General features: G+C 44.3%; 2 protein-coding genes, 1 long non-coding RNA gene and 1 other non-coding gene across 12 annotated transcripts; 2 read left to right on the top strand and 2 right to left on the bottom strand.

Moving 5' to 3' along the window:
• Positions 1-481: 481 nt before the first annotated feature.
• Positions 482-17,627, bottom strand: LOC116560279. Its single transcript, XR_004272884.1, has 3 exons — positions 17,609-17,627; positions 5,470-5,561; positions 482-3,073 (listed from the first exon to the last, which is right to left on the bottom strand). It is a non-coding gene; the product is annotated as an uncharacterized LOC116560279 (long non-coding RNA).
• Positions 5,766-15,685, top strand: FCGR2A (Fc fragment of IgG receptor IIa). Of its 9 annotated transcripts, none has more exons than XM_032291599.1 (8): positions 5,766-5,908; positions 6,345-6,365; positions 6,690-6,944; positions 9,832-10,086; positions 10,784-10,906; positions 12,157-12,194; positions 14,060-14,222; positions 15,075-15,615. In XM_032291599.1, exons 1-8 carry the CDS (start codon positions 5,824-5,826, stop codon positions 15,176-15,178), a joined length of 1,044 nt encoding a protein of 347 aa, XP_032147490.1. In that variant the 5' UTR covers positions 5,766-5,823; the 3' UTR covers positions 15,179-15,615. The 9 variants fall into 9 exon arrangements, with proteins under 9 accessions (XP_032147490.1, XP_032147489.1, XP_032147492.1 ...); XM_032291598.1 differs by having other exon boundaries at positions 6,687-6,944; XM_032291601.1 differs by having other exon boundaries at positions 14,060-15,685.
• A 2,344-nt stretch (positions 17,628-19,971) lies between the features above and the next one.
• TRNAG-GCC lies at positions 19,972-20,042 on the bottom strand. The gene has a single exon. It is a non-coding gene; the product is annotated as a tRNA-Gly (tRNA).
• Positions 20,043-20,120: 78 nt separating this feature from the next.
• HSPA6 (heat shock protein family A (Hsp70) member 6) lies at positions 20,121-23,011 on the top strand. Its single transcript, XM_032291596.1, has one exon. The coding sequence runs from the start codon at positions 20,749-20,751 to the stop codon at positions 22,678-22,680; it is 1,932 nt and encodes a 643-aa protein (XP_032147487.1). The 5' UTR covers positions 20,121-20,748; the 3' UTR covers positions 22,681-23,011.
• The last annotated feature ends 3,045 nt before the right edge of the window (positions 23,012-26,056 follow it).

The following is a 26,056-nucleotide window of genomic DNA, read 5'->3' as shown; positions in this document are numbered from 1 at the left end:
CCCAGTCAACCCACAGAAGAAGCATAAGAGATAACAAGAAATTGGTTGTTTGAAGCCATTAAGTTTTGGGGTGGTTTTTTATGGCGCAATAAACAACTGAGACATTTAGATGAAAGATCTTGGACTCATTCCCTTCCCATATTTAATCTATCAGGAAATTCTGATAGATTTTATCCTCATTTTACTTTTATTTTATTTTTTGAGACAGAGTCTTGCTCTGTCACCCAGGATGGAATGCAGTGGTGTGATCACTGCACTGCACTGCACACCCCCTGAGCTCACTGCAGCCTTGACACCCCAGGCTCAAGCAATCCTCCGGCCTCAGCCTCCTGAGCAGCTGGGACTACAGAAGTAGTCCCATCATTGGTGGCTAATGTTTTTGATTTTTTTGTAGAGACGAGGTCTTGCTATGTTGCCCAGGCTGGCCTCAAACTCCTGGGCTCAAGCAATGCTTCCACCTTGGCTTTCCAAAGCACTGGGATTACAGGCGTGAGCCACTGTGCCCGGTTGTTCTGTCTTAAAATATACATAGGATGTAGACTTCCTACCACCTCTGTGCTGCTACCCTAGTGCTAGCCTGCGTCTTGTCATGCCTGGCTGACTGCAACAGTGACCTACCTGTCTCACTGCTTCTGCCCTTGCCCTGTTACAGTCTTTTCCCAAGACAGCAATCAGAATGGTGCTTTAAAAACATGTCAGATCATGTCACTCCTATGCTCAAAATCTCCCAAAAGTTCCCTATTTTATTCGTGTCAGTGAACAATCTCATGATGCTTGTGAGGTCTTGTGTATTTTTCCTCTCTGACCTCATTTCCTACTGCTCGGTCCCTCCCTCAGTTTCACTCCAAACAACTCCTGGAACATTCCAGGCATAAAGCAGTTTCAGTTCCTCGCCTGACTGTTCCGTCTGCCAGAAATGTTCTTGCACTAGATAGCCTCAAGCTCAGTTCCCGTCATCTTTCAAATCTTTGCTCAACTGTTACCCTATTTAAAATTGCAATCCGCTTCCACTTCGAATCCCTTTTCCCTGCTTTTTTTTCTCCCATACTTTGTATCATTTCATATATTATATACTTTGCTTATTTCATGTGTTTATTGTTTACTTTATGTCTCTTTCCAATAGAATGGAAGCTCTCTGAATGTAGGGATTTTTGTCTGTTTTATTTACAAACGTATCTGAGGCATCTAGAACAGTCTAGTACCTGGTAAGCACCCAATAAACACTTGCTGAATGAATGAAAATCTGTTGCCTTGGAGCTCTGAGGCTGTTTCCCGGGCAATTCTCACAGTTATACCTGAGGACACCCCTCTGAGGCTCTGTTTGCACTTTGTCATTCTAATGGGTCAGAGGCATGTCTAATCACACAAAAAATAACAATGCCCAATATAATAATGGAAGGAGATATTCTTTTCCACTGGCTGTTGTGCTCAGACACATTTCAACCCTCCTGCCTCAGGGAGAGTTTACTATATATGAACTTCTTCCAGAGATGGGGGAAGACTTTATATCTTTGCTTTTGTAGGCCATACTGTTTTTATTCCTGACCTTGTTCACAGGTTATCCTAAGCCTTAAACTCTTGTAGACCTTTCTCACTAAGCTTGAAACCCTCTTCAACACCACAGGAATGATGCTCCTGAGATCTGGATGTTGAACAGAATTTCTATAAGTTTTGGAAAATGTGTTGGGGTAAGTGATTAGGAAATCTTACAGCAGGACTGTTAAAAATCCAAGCCTGGTAGGATTTTCTCCTACAAAGGAATTGCTACAGTTCTGTCCACTAACCTGAAATAACAGAACAAGTCACCAGGAGATGTGTGTACACGAGGGCCCTGAACCTTCTTGGAGTGAACTCCTCTTCTTCCGTCTATCATGCATTTAAATATTAAATTCAAGTACATATTTCTTCTCTCAAGAACTGTTCCTTTACAAAGCCTGTCTATGAAGCCCATGAAAACAACTAATCTTCTTAGGTTCTTTGTAAATTCTATTGCCTTCCTTTCTCAATAGCAAAAACAAGCAGACAAAAAAAAAAAAAACCCCCAAAAAAAAATAAAATCTTGGGCCCTTCTGGTAAATGAGAGGAGTCATGGTACTCTGCTAGGTCAAATTTACACACACACACAACACACACACACACACACTCACACACACACACAGATACATACACATATACACAGGCACACATACACACACACACATTTTTCTCTAGGAAAATTTACCCTTTCCTAATTTTCCCTAGAAGGGGAAAAATATCCATCTATTGGCTTTTGATATGCCGTTTAACTTTTTAGTGGGTTTCCTTTTATATTTCTTCCTCAAAAATACTTTTTTCTTCCATTCTTCTAGTCTGAATTCCAATTTCTGTCCTGTCTCTACCTGCAGTGTGGTAAGACTATGATGCACTCACAGCACATTGTGAGTAGTAACAAGCCAAAAATTAGGGGTCACATCCAGGTTCAAATGCTGATGTGGGAGAGGAAAATATTAATATGGAGAGGCAAAAGTAGAGTAAGGAGGAAGGCAAAGCTGGAGCTGCAGTTTTGGAAGAAGCTACTGACTGCTCAGAAGTCCAGCAGGTTGAATTTGCCAGAACTTCTTAATATCAAATTTCTCTGTGTCTTAAAACCCGATTCTCCTGAGTTCTCCTGTGTAGTAGTGAATAGTTTCCTATCCACTTCAGTACTAAAAAAAATGGCTTTTTTGATATTCTGGGAAACTGAAACAGTATTATTTCTAATTTTAGATTTCCCCTCAGTTCTCAAGGCCTCAAACACAATACCCTCTAATGACATTGTCTTGGGGGTGACCCCAAATTATCATTTATTTCTTACTTATGAGCAGAGAGTTTGTAGCTTTTACTTGCCTTGTCTCTTTTAATACCTACAGCCACTGCCTGGGACAGGAGGAGGGAGTGTGCATAAAGGATCACGTTTCCACAATTTGCCATTTATTTCCACATAAGCTGATTACAGGCTGTGTTTCCTTTTCGTTATTCCACAGCATCTCTTTAGCTCTGCTTCAGTGGTAAATCCCTCTAATGTGCCAGTCTTCCTACCTCAACTGGATTCAATCTGAAAAGTAACTTAATAAAATCCTAAATGTAGACTCCCCCCCACTTGGGGTCAAATTAGAACTCCACTAAGGAAGGAACTCCTACAAACAAAAAAGCAGGAGTAGCCCTTTTTGAGTTGGCTTGGCATTGTTGACTCTGTGTGGGTGCCGGCATCCCAGTCATCTCAAAGGGGAGATTTTGTTAATGAAACAACATGAAGAGACGAACTGTCTTTTGAGAACATAAGCCAGAGATAGATGCCCTGGGAATGTGAGTGCTATGGCACTGTCTAGGTGAAAGGAGATGCCTACTTCCACACTCCAACACCACAGTGCACCTCATGCTTTGCTGTGCAGTGGGAGGGGGTGCTTGACCTAGAGGCTTCGATTCAATCCCACATCACAATTTCCCTCTAGAATCTTCTTATTTAATAACCACTGACCCCACCATAATAGGTCTCTGGGGAATATGCCAATTCTCTTTCAACGTTCTGGCCAAAGAGTGGACAAAAATCCCTTCTCTTGATTTCCCAAGAACAGGCTGGGACTCTCAAGAGATTTTACTAAATGACAATGAAAATCAAACAAATTAAAGAAATTATTAAAAAATATAAAAATCACAGAGGGTACAATAGTTACTTAGAAATGAGGAATACAAAGTATTATGAAAAGTCTGAAGCATCTACAATTATTTGTGGCTGATTTCTAGGAAATTTCTCCTTGCTGAGAATAGCTTTATCTGACTACCCAGAAGGTTTAATTCCTTGCCACAGAGAGTCCCCAGGAGTCCCTCAGGATGTGGTCTTGGTGGTTGAGCAGGATATACTGCTATAAAATGCTAAGAAAAGTTCTAGGAAAAGTGCTGGACTCTGTGGCTCATGCCTATAACTCCAGCTCTTAAGGAGGCAGAGGCGGGAGGATAGTTTGAGTCCAGGACTTCAAGACCTGCTTGGGTAATATAGTGAGACCTCATTCTCAAAACAACAACAACAACAACAAAACAAAACAAAAAAGTTTTAGGAAAAGTTTAAACATATTTGTGCATTTTAAAAGCTGACTTAGGTACAAAATCTTTGTCCTGAAATTTTACAGTCGGACTGAGGTGGAGTGTAGTATATCTCTTGGGTGAGCAGGGTATAGATGACCTGAAAACAATTTTCTGCTTCCATTGCAACTGCATACGTGAGCATAACATTCTTTTGCCTGTGTAGTAATGAAGTGTGCATTTAATGTTCAGTGTGTGGGTATTCCCCCTGGAATCTCTGCTCTGGGAAACAGTCCTCCTTAGACACTGGGAATGACCACCCTTTTCAGGTAAAATACCATCTTCTAAGTACAGGGGTATCACTATCTTCTCACAGACCCACCCATAAAAGAGTAGCATAAAGATAGTAATTAAATTATTTAAACTATCAGAAAATATCACATTTTCTGATATTTTTGTTAGTGTCTATTGTAAGTACTTTATACAATTAATTTACCTGACATTATTTAACCTTCAAAACAACTCTATAAGGCAGTTGCTATTTTATTTTATTAAATTTATGAAAATAATAAATTTTATTTATTTAATAAATAAAATCCCCATTTTATTTTTTATTAATTTTATAGAGATGAGATCTCACTCTGTTACCCAGGAAGGTCTTGAACTGTCTCTATTTTAATCTTCTAATTTTGACATTTCTCCTTATGTATTACAATACTGCAGTGAACAGTCTTGTTGATATTTTTTTCACATTTGTTTCTATTGGATATATTTTTTGAAATGGAATTATTAGGTGATAAGACTTACAAATTTCACATTTTTAATAAATAGTGCCTAAATCCCCTTCAAAAATGTTTGCCGACAACCCCATTATTTGTGTTCCATTTTTGAAATATATAAATGTGTGTGCAAATCAACTGCTCTGCATGGGTAGTTCCTCACAATTTCTGTAATGGAAAACAGAGAGGGAAAACCACTTACAGTTTCTGGGGGAGAAAAGGTTTCAGCTTCAAGGAAAGAGAATTTCAGTAGGAGAAACTATTGTGAAAAACAAGGTAATTTTCTTTTTCATTTTTGTTTTGAGATGGAGTCTCACTCTGTTGCCCAGGCTGGAGTGCAATGGCACAATCTTGGCTCACTGCAACCTCCGCCTCCCAGGTTCAGGCGATTCTCCTGCCTCAATCTCCTGAGTAGTTGGGTTTACAGGTGCCCACCACCATGCCCAACTAATTTTTGTATTTTTAATAGAGACGGGTTTCGCCATGTTGGTCAGGCTAGGCTCAAACTCCTGACCTCAGGTGATCCTCCCACCTTGGCCTCCCAAAGTGCTGGGATTAGAGGTCTGAGCCACCATGCCTGGCCAACAGGGTGATTTTCTACTTTGGGTAAAAATAGCTGGACATTATCTTCTTCCCAGGCTCTGGTACCCACTTCTCCAGCAGGCTGCATTGCTGGTCGTTTTTGGCTCCAGTTGGAAGCAAACTGCTCTAATACCTTTTGATGAGATTTTGACCAGGAATGACCTTAAACAAAAAGGAATACTCTAACAAGGAGTATACTGGCCAGCACAACAGTAACCCCTTCCCAGAGTTTTCACAAGGACACAAGGGGATACATAATACATTTATCTGTAAAGCCAACTCAACTCCTACCTGGAATTGTTCCTGATTGGTTAGCAGAAACAGAATTGAGGACTGATGACAGTTGCACAAGAAGATGAAATCATTTCCTTCCTCTTTTCTAAGCTTGTCTCTTAAACCCCACTAGACTTTGGCACAGTGTGGGATGACTATGGAGACCCAAATGTCTCAGAATGTATGTCCTGGCAACCTGTGGCTGCTTCAACTACTGACGGTTTTGCTGCTGCTGGGTGAGTGAGGGTCATTCTGAAATAGGGCAATTTCAGCCACTCCTGCTGCCGGGACTCCAGGCACCAGTATGGTAAGGAGCAGGCCTGAGCCCTGGAAGCAGACAATAGATTGAAAGAGGAGAAAGGACCCTGAATTCTTAAGTGTTCCAATGGTTCCTGAGGTCAGAACTCAGAGCTAGTTTCGTAGTACCTGGGAAGTCCATTCTGCACCAAACATTCATGTGTACTGTGTAGCCATGAGAAGGGACAGGGAATGAGATAAGGGGGACATGTGAAGTGAATACTCGTATAAGAGAATAACAGGAAACAGGATCTTGAGATGGGTTCTGGAGAAGGAGGAGCCTAAGCTCACCTCCCCCGCCCCATTCACATATGCCGCTAAATTTGCAGCCATCTCTTCCTGCTCAGTGTTCACCCACTGCCTTCTGTTTTACAGCTTCTGCAGACAGTCAAGCTGGTGAGTATGCTCTTTGCTTCCTTGTATTGACAGTGTTATTTCCTCATAATATGATGCTGTGTTTACTCTGGGGGGATATGCCTGTGCCACTGAGAATCAGGCTTGGGTTCTGCATGGGCAGTTCCCCTATTTTAGTGGGGTCTGGGATTTGCTTCTTAGATCCACTGAAGACCCAAGGGAATGAGGCTGCCGCAAGTACAGATCTTGAACTGAGTCTACAATAGGATTCTTTGGTGCCTGACCTCCCTTGGGAGTTCCTTTGGCATCCACAGTACCTTTAGGGTTATTTATTTACATCCCTTTCCACTCTCTGCCTCTCAGCAGCTCCCCCGAAGGCTGTGCTGAAGCTCGAGCCCCCATGGATCTATGTGCTCCAGGAGGACTCTGTGACTCTGATGTGCCAGGGGGCTCACAGCCCTGAGAGCGACTCCACTCAGTGGTTCCACAGTGGAAATCTCATCCCCACCCAAAAGCAGCCCAGCTACACCTTCAAGGCCAACAACAATGACAGCGGGGAATACAGGTGCCAGACCGGCCGGACCAGCCTCAGCGACCCCGTGCATCTGACTGTGCTTTCCGGTCAGTGGAGGAAGGCCCTGGGGTGGACCTGGGAGAGCTAGGACGGATGAAATCTGTTTACAGGCAAAGGTTGACAGGAAAGGGGGGTGGCCTGCTTACTGGGAAGCACTGCTGATCTCATTCATTCCCCATTTCACCCCCCCACTTTGCTTAGCATGTGTGGTGGGGGAGGGAGGAATTGCTAGTAATTTCCTCAGTATATGTTAGGTTGTTTTTGCCTCAGTCTTGATTGAGCAAGAGGGTTACAAGGCCACAGACAGCTGAGTGTGAGAGGAGCAGAAGGAATTCCCTACTTTAAAAAACTACCTTTCACCTGAGGCTGTGTGGTAAAGCAGAGAGGTTGGAGGGAATAGACCTGTAAAGTCCCTAAGGCGGAAGGCTGCCAGACAGGTGTGAGGAGGTGGGAGTGCAGAATTCAGCCTGGAAGATGAAGTCAGAGGTGAGGGCAGGGTGAGGGGAGGTCAAGCAGAGGCTGGTAGGCTGTTGCAATTATTTTGACTTTTATTCCTGAGTAAGTGGAGATGGCTTTAATTAAAGGAGTCACAATCTGATTTAGGTTTATGTCAATATTTGACAGTGTTCAGTTAAAAAGACTGTAGAGAAAATGCTCCTAGGAGATAATATTCTTTCTTTCTTTTTCCTCAAGTAGCTGGGACTTCAGGTGCACACCACCAGCCATGCCCAGCTAATTATTTTTATTTCTTTTTATAGAGACAGGGTCTCACTATGTTGCCCAAGCTGGTCTTGAGCTCCTGCCCTCAAGTGATCTTCCCTCCTCAGCCTCTCAAAGTGTTGGGATTATAGGTGTGAGCCACCAAGCCTGGCTTAGATACTGTTTCTACCTGCTTCCAATGTCTGAAAATATAAGCACATTTCTATTGTTTTTACTTGAGCTGCACTCTTGGCGCATAAACCCCAGCGATGGTCACAGGTAAACATTTAGTGTTTTAGATTCTCCTGTTCACTGAGAGGGTGATGTTTTTGTGGTCCTTTAAGGCTGCTGCTGTACCAGAGAGATCCTGGTAGTGGATTCATTTTCTGTTGAAGAAGAATAAACATTGAGTCAACCTCAAAAGATGCCCATGACATCATAGTTCCTCTCTGTATTGGCTTCCCTGAAACAGCTGATAGTACTTCTAACCCTTCCTATGAAAATGAAAAAATACAGATAATAAAAATTGAGGGCTGGGTGCAGTGGCTCACACCTGTAATCCCAGCACTTTGGGAGGCCGAGGTGGGCAGATCACCCGAGATCAGGAGTTTAAGACCAGCCTGACCCCACATGGAGAAATCTTGTCTCTACTGAAAATACAAATTATTCTGGTGTGGTGGCACATGCTTCTAATCCCAGCTACTCAGGATGCTGAGGCAGGAGAATCCCTTGAACCCGGGAGGCAGAGGTTGCAGTGAGCCAAAATCGCACCATTGCACTCCAGCCTGGGCAAAAAAGCAAAACTCTGTCTCAAAAAAAAAAAAAAAAAAAAAAAAAAAATTGAGATCTGAAGCGTTGTTACAGAGAAACTACCTGGTCCCACCCATCCATTGTACAAAGAAATGAAGCTGATTAGACCCAAGAGCACAGCCAAAATCCCAATCCCTCCTTTAGTTTCTATTTCATGCCATCTCAATAATGGTACCTGGCCTTTCATATATAGAATACTGTTTTCTTAAATAAATTTTTATTTAAATAAGATAGAATAAATTATATGTATTTCTATGACAGAGCAATTTGATTTTCTTCTTTATTAAGTTTATTGAAACTTTGTTAATAGATTTGTCTTCTGAGGTAGCTGAACTTTGGAATCTGATAACTCTGCCATCAATGAAGGGAAGGAATTATTGGGAGTGAGGATGTTTGTAGGCAAAAAGGAAAAAGTGATTTTAAGTTTTAATTTTTTCTTGAATTCCTTTTATTCAGGGTCACAACTGAATGTTGAATTCACCTGTGGGAATTCAAAAGTCATACCTTTAATTTCTTATGTGGATGGAAGATTGAGAGTGTGGTATGGTCTGAATGTTTCTGTGCCCCCAAAATTCATATGATGTGAATTAATCAAACAGCAACCCCAAGGATGATGGTATTAGGAGGTGAGGTCTTTGGGTAGGTGATTAGGTTATGAGGCAGAGCCCTTGTGAATGGGATTAGTGCCTTTATAAAAGAGGGCCAAGGGAGCTCAAAGGCCTTTTCTACCATGTGAGGACACAGCAAGAAGCCTCAGTTCTGTGAACCAAGAAGTAGGCTCTTACCAGACAAAGAAGCTGCAAGTACCTGATCTTGGACTTCTCAGCCTCCAGAACAGGGTGAAATAAATTTCTGCTGTTCATAAACCACCCAGTATATAGTATTTTGTTATGGCAGCCTAAGACAGACTAAGACAGGGCTGGTGAGGTATGATTAAGGGTCTATTTTTTTTAAAACCAGCAACAACATGTGGAAAAAAGAGGGAAAAAAGGCTCTATTTTATTGCAAATACAGTTGGTGGCTGCCCACCCTCACTTCCCAAAGCTTGTACAAAATTTACCATTAAATTAGTAATCCCCAGACCACAAAAACCGATGGCTTCAGGTCCTGTTGAGTAACCTCTATAGTTACTGAAATGCACTCATTTCTCTGCTCAAACGTGGTATTTTAAATTCCTCAGAATTGTTTTAAATATCTGTTCTACATCTTTGAAACTTCTGAAAACTTCTGTTTTTTAGAGGACCCATAGATATAAATACCATATATTGCCTATAAGAGAATGCTCACATCTGTCATGAAGCATCTTCATTTCTCTCTGCCAGACGCCATGTCAAGTCCTGTGAGTAATGTACCTCTGAGAATGAGACTGAAAAACCGTTGGAGTCTAGCCTTACAACTTTTTCTTCTCATATTTGTGTCTTTCAGAGTGGTTGGCGATCCAGACCCCTAGGCTGGAGTTCCAGGAGGGAGAAACCATCAGGCTGAGGTGCCACAGCTGGAAAGACAAGCCTCTGGTCAAAGTCACATTCTTCCAGAATGGAAAATCCAAGAAATTTTCCCATTTGGACACAAGCTTCGCCATCCCACAAGCAAACCACAGTCACAGTGGTGATTACCACTGCACAGGAAGAGTAGGCCACACGTGGCACTCTTCCAAGCCTGTGACCCTCACTGTCCAAGGTATGGGGAGTCTGCCAAGATGTAGGGAGAGAGAGGAGGGGATGGACAAGGGCTAAGGTCACATGGGCCTACATGGAGATCTGAGAAAGGCCACAGCAGCAAGATTGGGTGCTGGAGCAAAGAGGAGAGTTGTGGAGGTCTGGCTAAGTATTGGCCAATGAGCAGGAGTAAGGGCCAGAGCTTGGAGCCCTGAGGTTTCAAGTAATAGGTGGCCAGGCTGTTGTTCCACTTTGAAATGCAGGCCCGAGTCTAAAGATGGCAGCGAAGCAGAGTTCCCTCATTGATGCGGAGGCATTCTTAAGAGCTGAGTTTCCCCTCGTTTATTCTCATGACTCACGGTATAGCCATTCACTCCAGAAGGCCTGGCATGTCGTGGGCTATTCAAGGCTGTGCTCCATAGAGTAATGATGCCTCCAGCTATGGGAAGCTATGGGGCCACCCTCCCCACTGCCTCGGAGGGCTAAGGGGAACTCTTCTCTCTGCTCCTGCATGCTCACCAGTGCACTTTATTAGTTTGGCGGAGAAACCTGGGTAGGGAGGAGGCACAAGTCCGGCCACAGACACCCCGTGCAGGTGCGGCTTGGGATGTGGTGAGTGACTCAGACACAGAAGAGCTTTGGGTGACAAGCACTGGCACATAGCACTGGAGGAGGGGGGAGATGGGACAAGAGAGTGCTGCCCGTCCTGTCTTCCCTAGTGCCCAGAGTGAGCAGCTCTTCGCGGATGGGGATCATTGCGGCCGTGGTCGCTGGGATTGCTGTAGCGGTCTTTGTTGCTACTGTAGTGGCCTTGGTCTACTGCAGGAAAAATCGGATTTCGGGTTAGTAGCGCCTCCTGGTCCCTTTTGTTATCAGTTTCCACTTGACCCAGGCCCTAGACCCAGACATTGCCAGAAGATCTGGGAAAAAAAAAAAAAAAAAAAGTCCAAGCAACTGGATTAGCCGCCTTGCTGTGTGGTTCTGCCTACACTGGCGTAAGCACATTTCACAAGGCATTTATGCAGCCAAGCACTGGGGCTGCACAAACGATTTTTTAAAAATTGTTTCCCAGGCCGGGCGCGGTGGCTCTCGCCTGTAATCCTAGCACATTGGGAGGCCGAGGTGGGTGGATCATCTGAGGTCAGGAGTTCAAGACCAGCCTGGCCATCACGGAGAAACCCCATCTTAAAAAAAAAAAAAAGAATAATAATAAAAAAAAGAATAATAATAAAAAAAAAACAACCGTTGTTTCCCAAAAGGCAAGCTGGGTTGCTGGGATTGTTGGGGACTGTATTAGAATGGGAATTCAGAATGTGGTTTGCCGTAGAATTTGGAGCATGGCAGTAAAGACTCTCTGTGTTCAGGAAGTGAGAGAAGAGACTAGATGCATTGTCTCAGACACCTCCCAACTTCCTGAGAAATGTGGCTTTCAGATACTGAGGCTGCTTTACACACTGGCTAAGTCAGTTTATGACAAAAACATGAGGCAATTAGGTGTGTTTTGAACACTAACCAGAGAAAGCCTTTTCCTTCCTTCCTTCCTTCCTTCCTTCCTTCCTTCCTTCCTTCCTTCTTCTCCCTCCCTCTCTCCTGTTTCTTTCTCGAACTCTCACTCTGTCTTCCTTTTTAATGTCATGGAATAGTATATTCTTCAAAGTTCCAACAAAGATGCACTATATTAGAACAATGTGGAAATGGCCCTCAGCCTTCTCTCCCTGATGTGGTCAGCAAAAATCTGGACTTTCCTTCACTCTGATGCTGAACACTCCTCCCCCACCTCTTCCCCAATATCTCAGATCCCCAAGCTGCCTGGTTTGCTTCTAGGAAAACTCAGAGCAATTCCCTGAAAAGAATGTGGCCCAAGTGACTGCTTCCCTCTGCCAGTGTGGCCTGTGGGGAAGGCTGTGGCTGGGCGATCCCAAGGGTGGATACATGAAGCCGTATTTACTTAGCCCTTGGCCTTACAGGACTGTGTCAAGGGGTTAGCAGTCCTGGTCTTGAGACTAGTTATGGTTTTGCAGCCTCAGCATCAGCATGGGCAGGCCCTTTTCTACAGCAGTGCCCGGGATAATCCTTTTCTTTTCCCCCACAGCCAGTTCCATTGGTCCTGTGAAGGCTGCCCAAATTGAGGTGAGTAATCCCAGCCACCTCCTTTTCCTCCCCCGCCATCCCTTCTCCCCTGTTTCCTCACTTTCTGCCTTTGTTAATGCAAAATTTAAACGGAGACTGGGCCTGAAAACTCCTGAGCAAACAAAACCACCCAGGCCTTAGAAATAGCCTTATCTTTGCTTAAACTGCAAACACAAGTGAAATTCAAGTTGGATTATAACCAAAAATACGTACTACTTAGATTTATTTTTGTGAAAAAAACTTTCACTTTTGGTAAAAATGGAAAATGAAAATATTTTTCACCAGAATAAAAACAATTATATTTTAGTAGAAAACTATTGTGCACCCATTGTCGAATTCCAGGCCTGTTCATTTTCTTTGAGGTTTTATTATCTCCCTATAAACTGGATTGACTCCTGAATTTTTTTTCAACTAAAAACTAAAACTGCCCTTTTCCAAAGCTCTGCAAACTGAAAGTGGTGTCTGTAAGCTTCAGAAAAATCACGACAACAGAGCACGTATGGACAATCTCAATGCCTGCTGCTATATGGGTCACTGAGAAAGTTTACCAGAATATTTAATGATATAACCAGAGACATTCAAACTGCAAACCGGAAAATCACATCACATTGCAACTGCCATCTTCAGTACACCATTTAAACTTGCTTCAAATTCTCACCTAGAAATTGTTTCACCTAGCTGCCCTCTAAACTCAAAAACTAAGATCATAATTTGCTCCAAATATTAACTTCAGTTTTTTTTTTTTTTTTTTTTTTTGAGACGGAATTTCACTCATGTTACCCAGGCTGGAGTGCAATGGCGCGATCTCGGCTCACCGCAACCTCCGCCTCCTGGGTTCAGGCAATTCTCCTGCCTCAGCCTCCTGAGTAGCTGGGATTACAGGCACGCACCACCATGCCCAGCTAATTTTTTGTATTTTTAGTAGAGACGGGGTTTCACCATGTTGACCAGGATGGTCTCGATCTCTTGACCTCGTGTTCCACCCGCCTCAGCCTCCCAAAGTGCTGGGATTACAGGCTTGAGCCACCGCGCCCGGCCCTAACTTCAGTTTTTTAATAGACTAATACCCTAAATTCCTCTTAAGCAATACAATAGAAAATGAGCCAAGTTAGCCTCAACAACACCCTACAATAGGAGTTCTTGATACCTTCGCAGCTTAACAAGGAGGAGCTGGTGTTCCCACTGATGTCAAAAGAAATGCTTAAAAATCTCAATTGGCTTTATGGTGATTCTAGAACTGGGCAACACTTGCCTCCTTAAATTAGAATAAGGTTTCCAATGAGTTACAGCAGAGGAGGTTGGCCTCAAAGACAGAAAAAGGTCTGAAGAAAGCAGAAACAAAGAATTTAAAGTGGATTGGCTATTTTAAAGTTGGTTAAAGTTGCAAAAGAGAGGAATAGGGAAACAGAATAAGAAATAACTGGTTGATTAACATCAGGTTACTTTTTTGTAAGGATTAAAACATGCCAATTGAAACTGGCCTGTTTGGGAAATTAGGTTGTTATCTCTCTCTCCTGATTTTTCTAAAGGCCAGATAACAATGTAGTTTCTGTTTAGTGACTTAAAACTTTAGCATGGGTGATTCCATTTTGATTTTTAATCTGTTCTGTTTGGGGCTAGTACAGGAGCTTAGTCCAAAACAATAGCCTCCTAAAGTTTAAAAGACTTTAAAGAACAAAGATGAGTTTTTCATCACCTAATATTAATTTATATTCATTAATTTATTCAGTTGGTTAAGTCTTAGCTCTCGAGAATCTTTGCTCAGAGGAATTTTTCAATCCTTGGCTATTATTCTCCTTATAGTTATTGTAGTTACCTCCCTGGTGCATTGAAGTCCCTTATGAGTTTTAAATGCTTTCCTGCAGCCACTTGGACATCAAACGATTGCCATCAGAGCGAGACAACATGAAGAAACCAACAGTGATTATGAAACGGTTGATGGCGGCTACATGACTCTGAACCCTAGGGCACCTGCTGAAGACGATAAGAACCTCTACCTGACTCTTCCTTCCAACAATTATGTCAACAGTTATAACTGAAAGTAACATTGTGCCATGTGGTCACAGTCTCAGCTTGCTGAGTGGATAACAAAAAGAGGGGAACCGTTAAAGCAAAATTGAAATGGAGACTGGAAAAATTCCTGAGCAAACAAAACCACCTGGGCCTTAGAAATAGCTTTAACTTTGCTTAAACTACAAACATAAGCAAAATTCACTGGGGTCATACTAGAAGCATAGTCAAAACTTAACTGTTTATGTTAGAAATAAGACAACCCCAGCCAATTATAAGCGCCTACTAAGATATAATTATGTGGCTAAGGACTTTCTAACAAGACACCCACCCCCCAAAAACAATTATGTAATTGAAAATCAATTAAATGTCTTTATTGTGTTTCTACATTTTCCCAATAAATACTTGCCTGTGACATTTTGCCACTGGAACACTAAACTTTTGGTTTGGGGTTGCCCAATTCATGAACTGCTTCTTACTCAAATTACTTTTTAAAAGTATATTGTTCCTCAAATTTTTACTTTAACATTTTTTTTTGAAACAGAGTTTTAATCTGTGGCCCAGGCTGGAGTGCGGTGGTGCTATCTTGGCTCACTGCAAACCCTGCCTCCCAAGTTTAAGTGATTCTCGTGCCTCAGCCTCCCAAGTAGCTGGGATTATAGGCGTGTGCCATCACGCCCAGCTAATTTTTGTATTTTTTTTTTAAGTAGAGGTAGGGTTTTGCCATGTTGGCCAGGATGGTCTCAAACTTCTGGCCTCAAGTGATCTGCCCGCCTTGGCTTCCCAAAGTGCTGGGATGACCAGCATCAGCCACCATGCCTGGCCCCTTAAACATCATCTTTCCTATGCCCTCTCTGTGGATCCCTACAGCTGGTTTCTGCCTTTTCCAAGCTGAGAACAAAATCACCTATTCACTGTGTATACAGTCCAAAGCTCCAGAAGGAAAAACAGCTCAATTACCAGAACCATATTAAGTCTCCATTGTCTTGCCCTGGGATTTGAGAAGAGAATTAGAGAGGTGAGGATTTGCTATTTCCTGGACTAAGTTCCCCTTGGGGAAGACGAGAGAGCATGCTGCAGTTCCAAAAGAGAACTCTTCCAGAGTCATCTGAGTCCCCGAAGCTCCGTGTCCTCAAAGCCACAGAAAATATGGTCCCAGATGACTGACTGCACCTTCTGCGCCTCAGCCCTCTTGGTATCAAGAATCTTCTGTTCCACATCCACATAGCCAATACAATTAATCAAACCACTGTTGTTAACAGTGGTTTGTATAGATTGTAGCAACATGAGAAATGCTTATGTTACAGGTTACATGAGAACAATCATGTAAGTCTATATGATTTCAGAAATGTTAAAACAGACTAACCTCTAATAACAAATTGAAAGTGATTGTTTCAAGGTAATGGAATTATTAATGACCTATTTTCTTTCTTTATTTTTAAATAATGATCATATATTATTTTTGTAATAAAACATTATAACCACAACATTCTGTTTACCTTTTCAGGGCTGTATTGGTTGGGGTGTAGACTGAGCTATCTGGGGTCAGTTTCTTTTCATTGATGAAAATTTTGAGAAGGTAGTAATGGATAGGATGTGGGGGAGAGGAGAGATGGGGATTTGGAGTCTAGGGTGAATGCCCCTCTTCTTGAAACTGAATACTCTTCTTCTAATGAACTTGTATTCTTATCTCCATGTCTTCTTCTCTCTTCTCCTATGGCAAGTAAAACGCTCACTTTGTTTTGCAATACAAGTTCTCAGAAAGGCAAACTTCAGATTGGCGGTCAGTGGAGATAGCTGACATGTCCTGCTCTGCTATTTTCCCAGTGAGGTTACCAGATGATGTAACCTTCTCAGAGAAGCCATTCTAGGCTGATTAAAAACACGACTGACAGTCTCCTTGACAGTTTGGTGAGTGCCCTTAAAAAGCCTTCCATTTTCCTGGGACACAACATCATTGTGCAAACTTTTTCTTGCATTTGAAATTTAGCAGCTTCCTCTGTTGGATAATTTACATTGATTTTTAAGAAGGCTATGGAGCTTCCACCCACCCTTTAGCTTCCAGACCCTATGAATTAGTCCTTTCTCACGCTGCTATGAAGAAATACCTGAGACCGGGTAATTTACAAGGAAAACAGGGTTAAGTGACTCACAGTTCCTCATTGCTGGGGAGGCCTCAGGAAACTTACAATCATGGCAGAAGGCAAAGAAGAAGCAGGCACCTTCTTCACATGGTGGTTGGACGGAGTGAGTGCAAGCAGGGAAAGTGCTGGACGCTTATAAAACCATAAGCTCTCGTGAAACTCACTCACTATTATGAGAACAGCATGGGGAAAAACCACCCACATCATCCAATTGCTTCTGCCTGGCCTCACCTTTGACACGTGGGGATTACAATTCAAGATGAGATTTTGGGTGGAGACACAGCCAAACCATATCACCCTAGACAGAGACTCCTCGAATACACAAAACCTTAGTAGATCCTGCTTTTACATTAAAATGCACCCAGCAATCTGACTGCTTCTTGATATTCTACTCCCACCAGCCTGGTCCAAGCCACCATTATTTATTTCTCACTTGAATTACTGCAATAGCCTCCTGACTGGCCTCCCTCCAGTCACCCTTGACATCCTATAGTCTCTCCTCACCACAGCAGCTGTTGTGATCTTTTAAAATTATGTGTCATACTTGTCACTTCTTTTCTCAAAATCATACATTAATTAGCTTCCCTTTGCAACTGGAGTAAAGGCAAGAGCCTTTGCAATGTTCTACAAGATGCCACAGGACCTTGATGATCTTGCTCTTCACTCTCTCAGACCTCATCTCCTACTGCTTTTCCTTGCTTGCTTTGGGTCACTGTTGCTCTTCCTTGAACATGCCAATTATACTTCTGCCCAGAGCCTATTTCATTTCCTATTTCTGGAATGTTCTTTCTCACAGACCCACATCATGCCTCATTATGTCCTATAGGTCTTTACTCACATGTCACCTTATCAGTGAGGTCTCCTTGATCATTTAGTATAACCCATCTCCCCTTCCATACACCTAATGTCCCTTTCCTGCTTTATTTTTCTCCATTGTATTATTAATATATGTTTACCTGTTTGTTTTGTGTCTGACTTCCCTGCTCCTCTCATTAGAATGTGAGCTCCAGGAGAAGCCTTTGTCTGTTTTATTCATTACCACATACTCAGAACCCAGGTTAGTGTCTGGTGCGTGATAAAGCACTTAGTAAATATGTGCAGAATGAATAAATTCCTCGATGTTTGAAATCAGAGACTTTTAAACTGGGAACTCCTTAGAAACAATATAGCCCAATCACTTCATTTTAAAATTGAGGAAGCTGTGGCCCAGACATGTGAAATTACTTGTTCAAGGACATACAGGTAGTGGATGTCACTGACCTTTATATACATACAGTTTGGATTATACTATAAATTTAGTTCTACAGTGAAATTGTTTGGCTGTGTCTCCACCCAAATCTCATCTTGAATTCCTATGTGTTGTGGGAGGGACCCAGTGGAAGGTAACTGAATCATGGGGCAGATGTTTCCCATGCTGTTCTTGCGATAGTGAATAAGTTTCATGAGATCTCATGGTTTTAAAAAGGGGAGTTTCCCTGCACAAGCCCTCTCTTCTCTTGTTTGCCACCATGTGAGACATGACTTTCACTTTCACCATGATTGTGAGGCCTTCCCAGCCACGTAGAACTGTTAAGTCCATTAAATCGCTTTCTTTTTGTAAATTGCCCAGTCTCGGGTATGTCTTTATTTGTAGTGAGAGAACAGACTAATATACAGCTTGCTTTTTTTTGTACTCAATATTGAGTTGTGAGCATTGCATCACTTTATAATGTCTATTTAAGTTATTACTTTAAGGTTGGTTCTACTTTTAAAGCTATTCAAACTAAGCTACTAAACATAAGTGGATATATTTAAGTGTATGTATGAAACTTTTACCAGGCCAGCTTCGGTGGCTCATGCCTATAATCCCAGAGCTTTGGAGGGTGGAGGTGGGATTGATTGAGATCAGGAGTTCAAAGCTGCAGTGAACTGTGATTGCACCACTGTACTCCAGACTAGGGGACAGAGTGAACCAGAAAAAATAAAATAAAATAAAATGAAACAGACAAAAAACTCCAACAATCCTTCAGTGGCTCTTTTGTTTTAAGGAAAACAAACAGAACCAAACTGTACTGCATGCATAAGCTCTCCATGCTATGTTTGAACCTCTCTGAAGAGATCAATTAAAAAGCAGTGAATTACATTGGAAGCATGCCTGTATGATGCCATGGTAACGTTCATAGGCTGCATCAGGGCTATAACCGTAACCCTTGGGGGTGAGTGGGTAAGTGCGGTTTTGAGGTGGCTGGGGGCTGGAAGAGAAGGTTGGAGGAACCCACATTAAGGCAGTCCCTGAACAAGCCAGGGCACAGATCCCCAGGCCGGGCCAACTTTTCCCTGCTGAGGTGAAGACCCATCTCTTGCAGGCTGTTGGCAAACATCTTGACTCTGGCATCCAGGTGTGGCCAACTTTGACCCTGAGAGTGTGTGAATTTAAATCTGACAGTTTCTTTCCCTCCTGGAGTTATGAAATCGGTTACTCCTTTTTGAGGATGGTTTGATTTTCCACTATGGAAGTCATCTATTGCACGTTTCTTCAAACATTCCTTTTTTTCCTGGACTGATCACCTTACCAGTACCGCTGATCTCTCAAGCAGCAAACTCTACCAGCTGTCACTGGTGCTCTTGGAGAGAGGACTGACCAAGAACCCCAGCCCAGGAACAGCACTAACCTCTATTTCTGGACGTCTGCCTCCCTCTGAAAAGGTCCCTGGAACCTCCTAGTGGGTTCTAACCTGTCAAAGGAAAAAACAGCCACCTATGGAGTAAGGGTTTTTAGTTTCTTGTTTTACAAATGGAAGTTTCCTTTGAATCAAGCAAGTAATGTTAAGTAAAAGCCAATTTTTAAGTTTCTCTAATACATTCCTAAATTATAACACCAAAATATACCACATACTCTCCAGCTGCCAACCATTACAGTTGCCATCCTTGCTACTATAGTGGTGAGCATCTCTGCCTATCATGTGGGAGAGAGGGGCTTGATTCCCAGACGGGGAGGTGACGGAAAATTCTGTGAGGATTTTTCAGGCTTCAGAAGTCTCAGAAATATCTCCTTGTTTTGGCTTTCAGTAGAAATCCGAACACCAGAAGATCTGAATGAAATGTTCTGGATTAAAGTGGGAAACAGCCTCAATTCACAAAGTCACAGGCTTGATGGAAAACAGTGTGACATTACTGCCCAGTGAACCCATGGCGTCCTCCAGCCTTTAGGATGTAGGTTGGACTGGGGCCTGTAGTAGTAGTTTACTCTCCAGCTGAGTCCTGGTCTCCAGCTTGTAACCCACTTTAGGCCATAGAGAAAAACGCACACTGTGCCTCTCCACCAGGCCTCTAGAGAGGAGGCTCCTCGGGGATACAAACGCTGGGGAGAACACGAGGGACATCTGCGTTCACCTTACCCGGGTGCTGCATTCTCCCTTGGATCGAGCGGCGAGGTCTCTCCCGTCCTAGGGCTACAGCGATGTCACGTCTCCTCTGAGGAACGTGGTAAAAGGAGACAGAACAAAACTGGAAGGACCTAAAGTCTTCGGCCACCTGGTTTCATTTACTCAAGAGTCATTAATCCAAGCTTGGAGAAAGAACTGAAGTTAATCGGAAAGGTTAAGCAAAAGAATTGAAATTAGTCGGAAAAAAAAAGTTATACGTGCATTGGCCGGGAATCGAACCCGGGCCTCCCGCGTGGCAGGCGAGAATTCTACCACTGAACCACCAATGCCACCTGTGTAAGGGTGTTTGCAGTATTATCCCTTAAGGCTTATCATCTCTGGCCACTCAAGCAATCAATCCACTTAAATTGAGATTTCGAAAATATTTTGTTCAAGATACAACTGTTTTAAGATACATGTATATATATCTGCTATACCTGTCTTCGCACGGTAACGTGTTTTCGGCCCTCCTGAGCCTCTGGACTCGCAGCGGCCCTCCAAGGCAGCCCGCGGGCCTGTGCGCCGCGGGGATCCGACCTCCCCCAGCCCCGGAGAGACCTTCCTCTCCAGCTGCTGCCTTTGCGGCCTCTGCCACAGCCGCGCGTCCTCAGCGCCCGCCGGGAGGAGCTGGCACCTTCCCCGCGTTTCTTTCCGCAGCCATGAGTCAGAGGCGGGCGGGGCTAGGGTAGCAGCTCAGCCCCGGGCCTCGCGACCCGATCCGCCCGAACCTTCTCCCGGCGTCAGCGCGGCGCCGTCCCGCTGAGTCAGCCCGGGCGGGCGGGAAGCTCTCGGCCGGCCGGGAAGCTGCGGGAAGGTTCGCGGCGGCGCAGGCGGGAGGAGGCGCAAGCGGATAAAAAGCCCGTGGAAGCGAAGCCGAGCAGATCCGAGCCGGGCTGGCTGGAGAGAAATCGCCGGGAGCGCCCACAGCGGAGCGCCCTTCGACTGCTGAGCGGCGGCAGCCTCGACAGCCTTGAGCATCCACGAGAGGCTTCAGCCATGCAGGCCCCACGGGAGCTGGCGGTGGGCATCGACCTGGGCACCACCTACTCGTGCGTGGGCGTGTTCCAGCAGGGCCGCGTGGAGATCCTGGCCAACGACCAGGGCAACCGCACCACGCCCAGCTACGTGGCCTTCACCGACACCGAGCGGCTGGTCGGGGACGCGGCCAAGAGCCAGGCGGCGCTGAACCCGCACAACACGGTGTTCGACGCCAAGCGGCTGATCGGGCGCAAGTTCGCGGACGCCACGGTGCAGGCGGACATGAAGCACTGGCCCTTCCAGGTGGTGAGCGAGGGCTGCAAGCCCAAGGTGCGCGTGTCCTACCGCGGGGAGGACAAGGCGTTCTACCCCGAGGAGATCTCGTCCATGGTGCTGAGCAAGATGAAGGAGACGGCCGAGGCGTACCTGGGCCAGCCCGTGAAGCACGCTGTGATCACCGTGCCCGCCTACTTCAATGACTCGCAGCGCCAGGCCACCAAGGACGCGGGCGCCATCGCGGGGCTCAACGTGCTGCGGATCATCAACGAGCCCACGGCGGCCGCCATCGCCTACGGGCTGGACCGGCGCGGCGCGGGAGAGCGCAACGTGCTCATTTTTGACCTGGGTGGGGGCACCTTCGACGTGTCCGTTCTCTCCATTGACGCCGGTGTCTTTGAGGTGAAAGCCACTGCTGGAGACACCCACCTGGGTGGAGAGGACTTCGACAACCGGCTGGTGAACCACTTCGTGGAAGAATTCCGGCGGAAGCATCGGAAGGACCTGAGCGGGAACAAGCGGGCCCTGCGCAGGCTGCGCACAGCCTGTGAGCGCGCCAAGCGCACCCTGTCCTCCAGCACCCAGGCCACCCTGGAGATTGACTCCCTGTTCGAGGGCGTGGACTTCTACACTTCCATCACTCGTGCCCGATTTGAGGAACTGTGCTCAGACCTCTTCCGCAGCACTCTGGAGCCGGTGGAGAAGGCCCTGCGGGATGCCAAGCTGGACAAGGCCCAGATCCATGACGTCGTCCTGGTGGGAGGCTCCACTCGCATCCCCAGGGTGCAGAAGTTGCTGCAGGACTTCTTCAACGGCAAGGAGCTGAACAAGAGCATCAACCCTGATGAGGCTGTGGCCTATGGAGCCGCTGTGCAGGCGGCCGTGTTGATGGGGGACAAGTGTGAGAAAGTGCAGGATCTTCTGCTGCTGGATGTGGCTCCCCTGTCTCTAGGGCTGGAGACAGCAGGTGGGGTGATGACTACGCTTATCCAGAGGAATGCCACTATCCCCACCAAGCAGACCCAGACTTTCACCACCTACTCCGACAACCAGCCTGGGGTCTTCATCCAGGTGTATGAGGGTGAGAGGGCCATGACCAAGGACAACAACCTGCTGGGGCGCTTTGAACTCAGTGGCATCCCTCCTGCCCCACGTGGAGTCCCCCAGATAGAGGTGACCTTTGACATTGATGCTAATGGCATCCTGAGCGTGACAGCCACTGACAGGAGCACAGGTAAGGCTAACAAGATCACCATCACCAATGACAAGGGCCGGCTGAGCAAGGAGGAGGTGGAGAGGATGGTTCGTGAGGCCGAGCAATACAAGGCTGAGGATGAGGCCCAGAGGGACAGAGTGGCTGCCAAAAACTCGTTGGAGGCCCATGTCTTCCATGTGAAAGGTTCTTTGCAAGAGGAAAGCCTTAGGGACAAGATTCCCAAAGAGGACAGGCGCAAAGTGCAAGACAAGTGTCAGGAAGTCCTTGCCTGGCTGGAGCACAACCAGCTGGCAGAGAAGGAGGAGTATGAGCATCAGAAGAGGGAGCTGGAGCACATCTGTCGCCCTGTCTTCTCCAGGCTCTATGGGGGGCCTGGTGTCCCTGGGGGCAGCAGTTGTGGCGCTCAAGCCCGCCAGGGGGTCCCCAGCACCGGCCCCATCATTGAGGAGGTTGATTGAATGGCCCTTTGTGATAAGTCAGCTGTGACTGTAAGGGCTATGCTGTGGGCCTTCTAGACTGTTTCTATGATCCTGCCCTTCAGACATGAAGGGCTGGGGAGTCTTCCCCGCAAAGCTAGAGCTTTCTTTTCAGGATGTTTCATAACTGAAGTCTTTTGACTTTTTGGTGAGAGAGGGATTCATCCTCTTCTGCTTCAAATTAAAAGTCGTTAATTTATTAACATTTGTGTGGCACTTTAACATTGCTTTCGCCTATATTTTGTGTATTTTGTTACTTGCATGTATGAATTTTGTTATGTGAAATATAGACCTAAATAAACTTTTTAAACTCCTTCTTGCCTTTTATTCCAACCAATCAAAGTACACAAGTACACGAAGGGACTAGGCTTTCAGAAGCAGAAAATGTTGGGGTGGGTGCTGAAAGAGGAAAGTGAAGAATATTCCTGAGGCCATGTACATGATTTCTATAGGGGAAAGCAGGATTTGGAGAAGAGTTTGAGGCCAACACATTGGAACAGTACGGAAGAGTGAGCGCTGATAAAGAGGAGAGGATTGAGACTTACAAGGCAGCAAGAGAGAGGGAGAGATGTGGAATTGGAAAAGCAGAGATTGAGGAGAAACTTAAGTACTGGCAAGGTTTCCATGTGTGATCCTATGATACAAATTCTATATTTTTATCATAGAAGCCTGGTTTGTTTGTCAGCCTAGGTGTTTTAATAAAACTAACAAATAGTTTACATGCTTATTAGCTCTTTCTAATCATGTCACTTTATCCACTGTTCTTTTAGAGAAAAGACCCTGAGTCCTGGACTCTGGAGGATGGTATATGTCAGAGGAGGTAGGTCTGGTGATACGATTAAAGTTACTATTGACTTTATCTATGTCAGAGAAATAGTATGACCCCATCTGGTTTCTGCCTATGGGTCCTACGATAATAATAACAATAACAGCAACAGTGTAGCGTAATGAGGATGTTGGAACAAGACTCTATAGATTTTCAGCCCTGCCGCTTTATATACTATGCAAATTAAACTCTCCAAGCCTCAGTTTCCCCTTCCCTGCAGTGGGGATGATGATGATAACAGTACCAACCTCCCGATTGTTGTGAGGGTCCAATTAATTAATATATGTAAGAGGCAAAGAAGAATGTCAGACATATAATATATTATCAACAAACATTGGCAATTCCTACTAGTTGTTAGTTGAGTATCAACTATGTACCAGGTACTTGATATACACAATCTAACAAACTTCACAGCAGCATAATGGAATACTATCTTCTTTTTGAAGATGAGGATTATGAGGTTCAAAGAGATTAAACAATTTATTCAAGGACACATAGCTATTAAGTGGGGACAGGGGAAAGGAGGGCTGGAATGAAGAACCCTGTCCTGCTGATTCTAGAGCCTGAGCATGCCACCTTATAAATAACTTCACATAACTCCACTTATTACCACCTTACATAACTCCACCTTAGATAAGTCCACTTATTACCAGAACTTCCCTTAGATATTTTGAAATTGGGCTGGTCGCGATGGCTCAGGCCTGCAATCCCAGCACTTTGGGAGGCCGAGATGGGTGGATCACGAAGTTCAAGACTTCATAAGGAGTTCAAGACCAGCCTGGCCAAGATGGTGAAACCCCATCTCTATTAAAATATATGTATATAAGATATTTCCCTTTGGAATACAGTTGGATGCTGAGCCCCGTGGAAAAAAGTGTACATTTTATTGCATATCTACGTTATTCATTTAGTGATCAGTTGTGTGTTTTTTATAGCAAGTGACTGAACCTGGGAAATATCCTTAGTCACAAGTTTACTGCCAGTTGAGTCAATGACAATATAAAAGCAAGGATATTTGCCTTTGCTTTGTTGGTATAAACAAAATAATCAAAAGGATAAATTTGTGTTAGTTAGTTCCCAATCAATCCAGTCCATAGTATATTTGCCCTATGCACAATGGGAAACTTATTTTTATCTCAGAAATTATGGGAGAGCTTGGCTAGAACAATGCTACATTATACATTATATTTCTTAGGTTGATTTTTTTTTTTTTTGAGACAGAGTTTCGCTCTTGTTACCCAGGCTGGAGTGCAATGGCATGACCTCGGCTCACCGCAACCTCCGCCTCCTGGGTTCAGGCAATTCTCCTGCCTCAGCCTCCTGAGTAGCTGGGATTACAGGCACGCGCCACCATACCCAGCTGATTTTTTGTATTTTTAGTAGAGACGGGGTTTCACCATGTTGACCAGGATGGTCTTGATCTATTGACCTTGTGATCCACTCGCCTCGGCCTCCCAAAGTGCTGGGATTACAGGCGTGAGCCACCGCGCCCGGCCTTCTTAGGTTGATTTTTTAAAGATGGAGAGAAGGTTAGCCTAATAACACACTTGTCCTTGGCTGTTATTTCACATTTTTAACTACCCTCTTTTCCTGGCCCTGGCCCAAGTTTTATGCAATCTGGCTTCACATGAAAGAAACCTGCACACAATACACACACACACACACACACACACACACACAGAGAGAGAGAGAGAGAGAGAGAGAGAGAGACGCATATACCCTCCATTACATTCTCCCTTTCCTGAATCTCCTCCCAGCTGCCGACATTGACACCCTCAACCTGTTTGTACTTCTCAAGAGGATTGATGGTACTCACTTTTATATAGTTTCTTAGCGTTTTGATAGCATGCCTCTTTCCCTTTTTAAAAAACCCAACACAGAATATAAAAAGAAAGGTTTTTATCATATTTAGTTGTGGCATCTCAGATCCTCCCACTTGAGTGCAATCTATTTTTCTATAGAGAGATTTAAACAAACTTCACTTACTTTTAAATGGCTGTTGATCATTTTGTTTTAGTTTCTCTAGGGACTGTTTCTTGTATACTAGGCATCTAAAAATCCTTATGTTGTACATAGTCTTAGTTTGATTATTGTAATCACAACGATATCACCTAGTTCCAAAAAAAAAAAAAAAAAAAAACTGGAACAAAGTAAATCAGAACACATGCCCATTATTAAAAAATCGATTCTTGGTACAAGCAGTTTCTTGACCCATTCCCAGGTTCTACTCCTCACAGGCAACCACTTTCAAGTTGTTGGTTTTTTAAAATAATTTTTAATTTTGCAATAATTTGAGATGAAGAGATGTGTTGCAAAGATACCATATAAAGTTACTCTATATCCTTCCTGCTTCCCCTAATGTTAAAATCTTATGTAACCATGATATACTAATCAAACCTAAGAAATTGGCGTTGGTATAATATGAATAACTAACTGTAAATAACTAACTGTAAATTTTATTCAGATTTTATTTTATTATTATTATTTTTTGAGACAGGGTCTCACTCTGTACCCCAGGCTGGAGTGCAGTGG

This window comes from Sapajus apella, unplaced genomic scaffold, assembly GCF_009761245.1.
Source record: "Sapajus apella isolate SASKATOON/1434 unplaced genomic scaffold, GSC_monkey_1.0 scaffold25, whole genome shotgun sequence".
NCBI classification, from domain to species: Eukaryota; Metazoa; Chordata; class Mammalia; order Primates; family Cebidae; genus Sapajus; species Sapajus apella.
The sequence above is the reverse complement of the archived record's forward strand: the minus strand, read 5'-3'. Positions and strand labels throughout refer to the sequence as shown.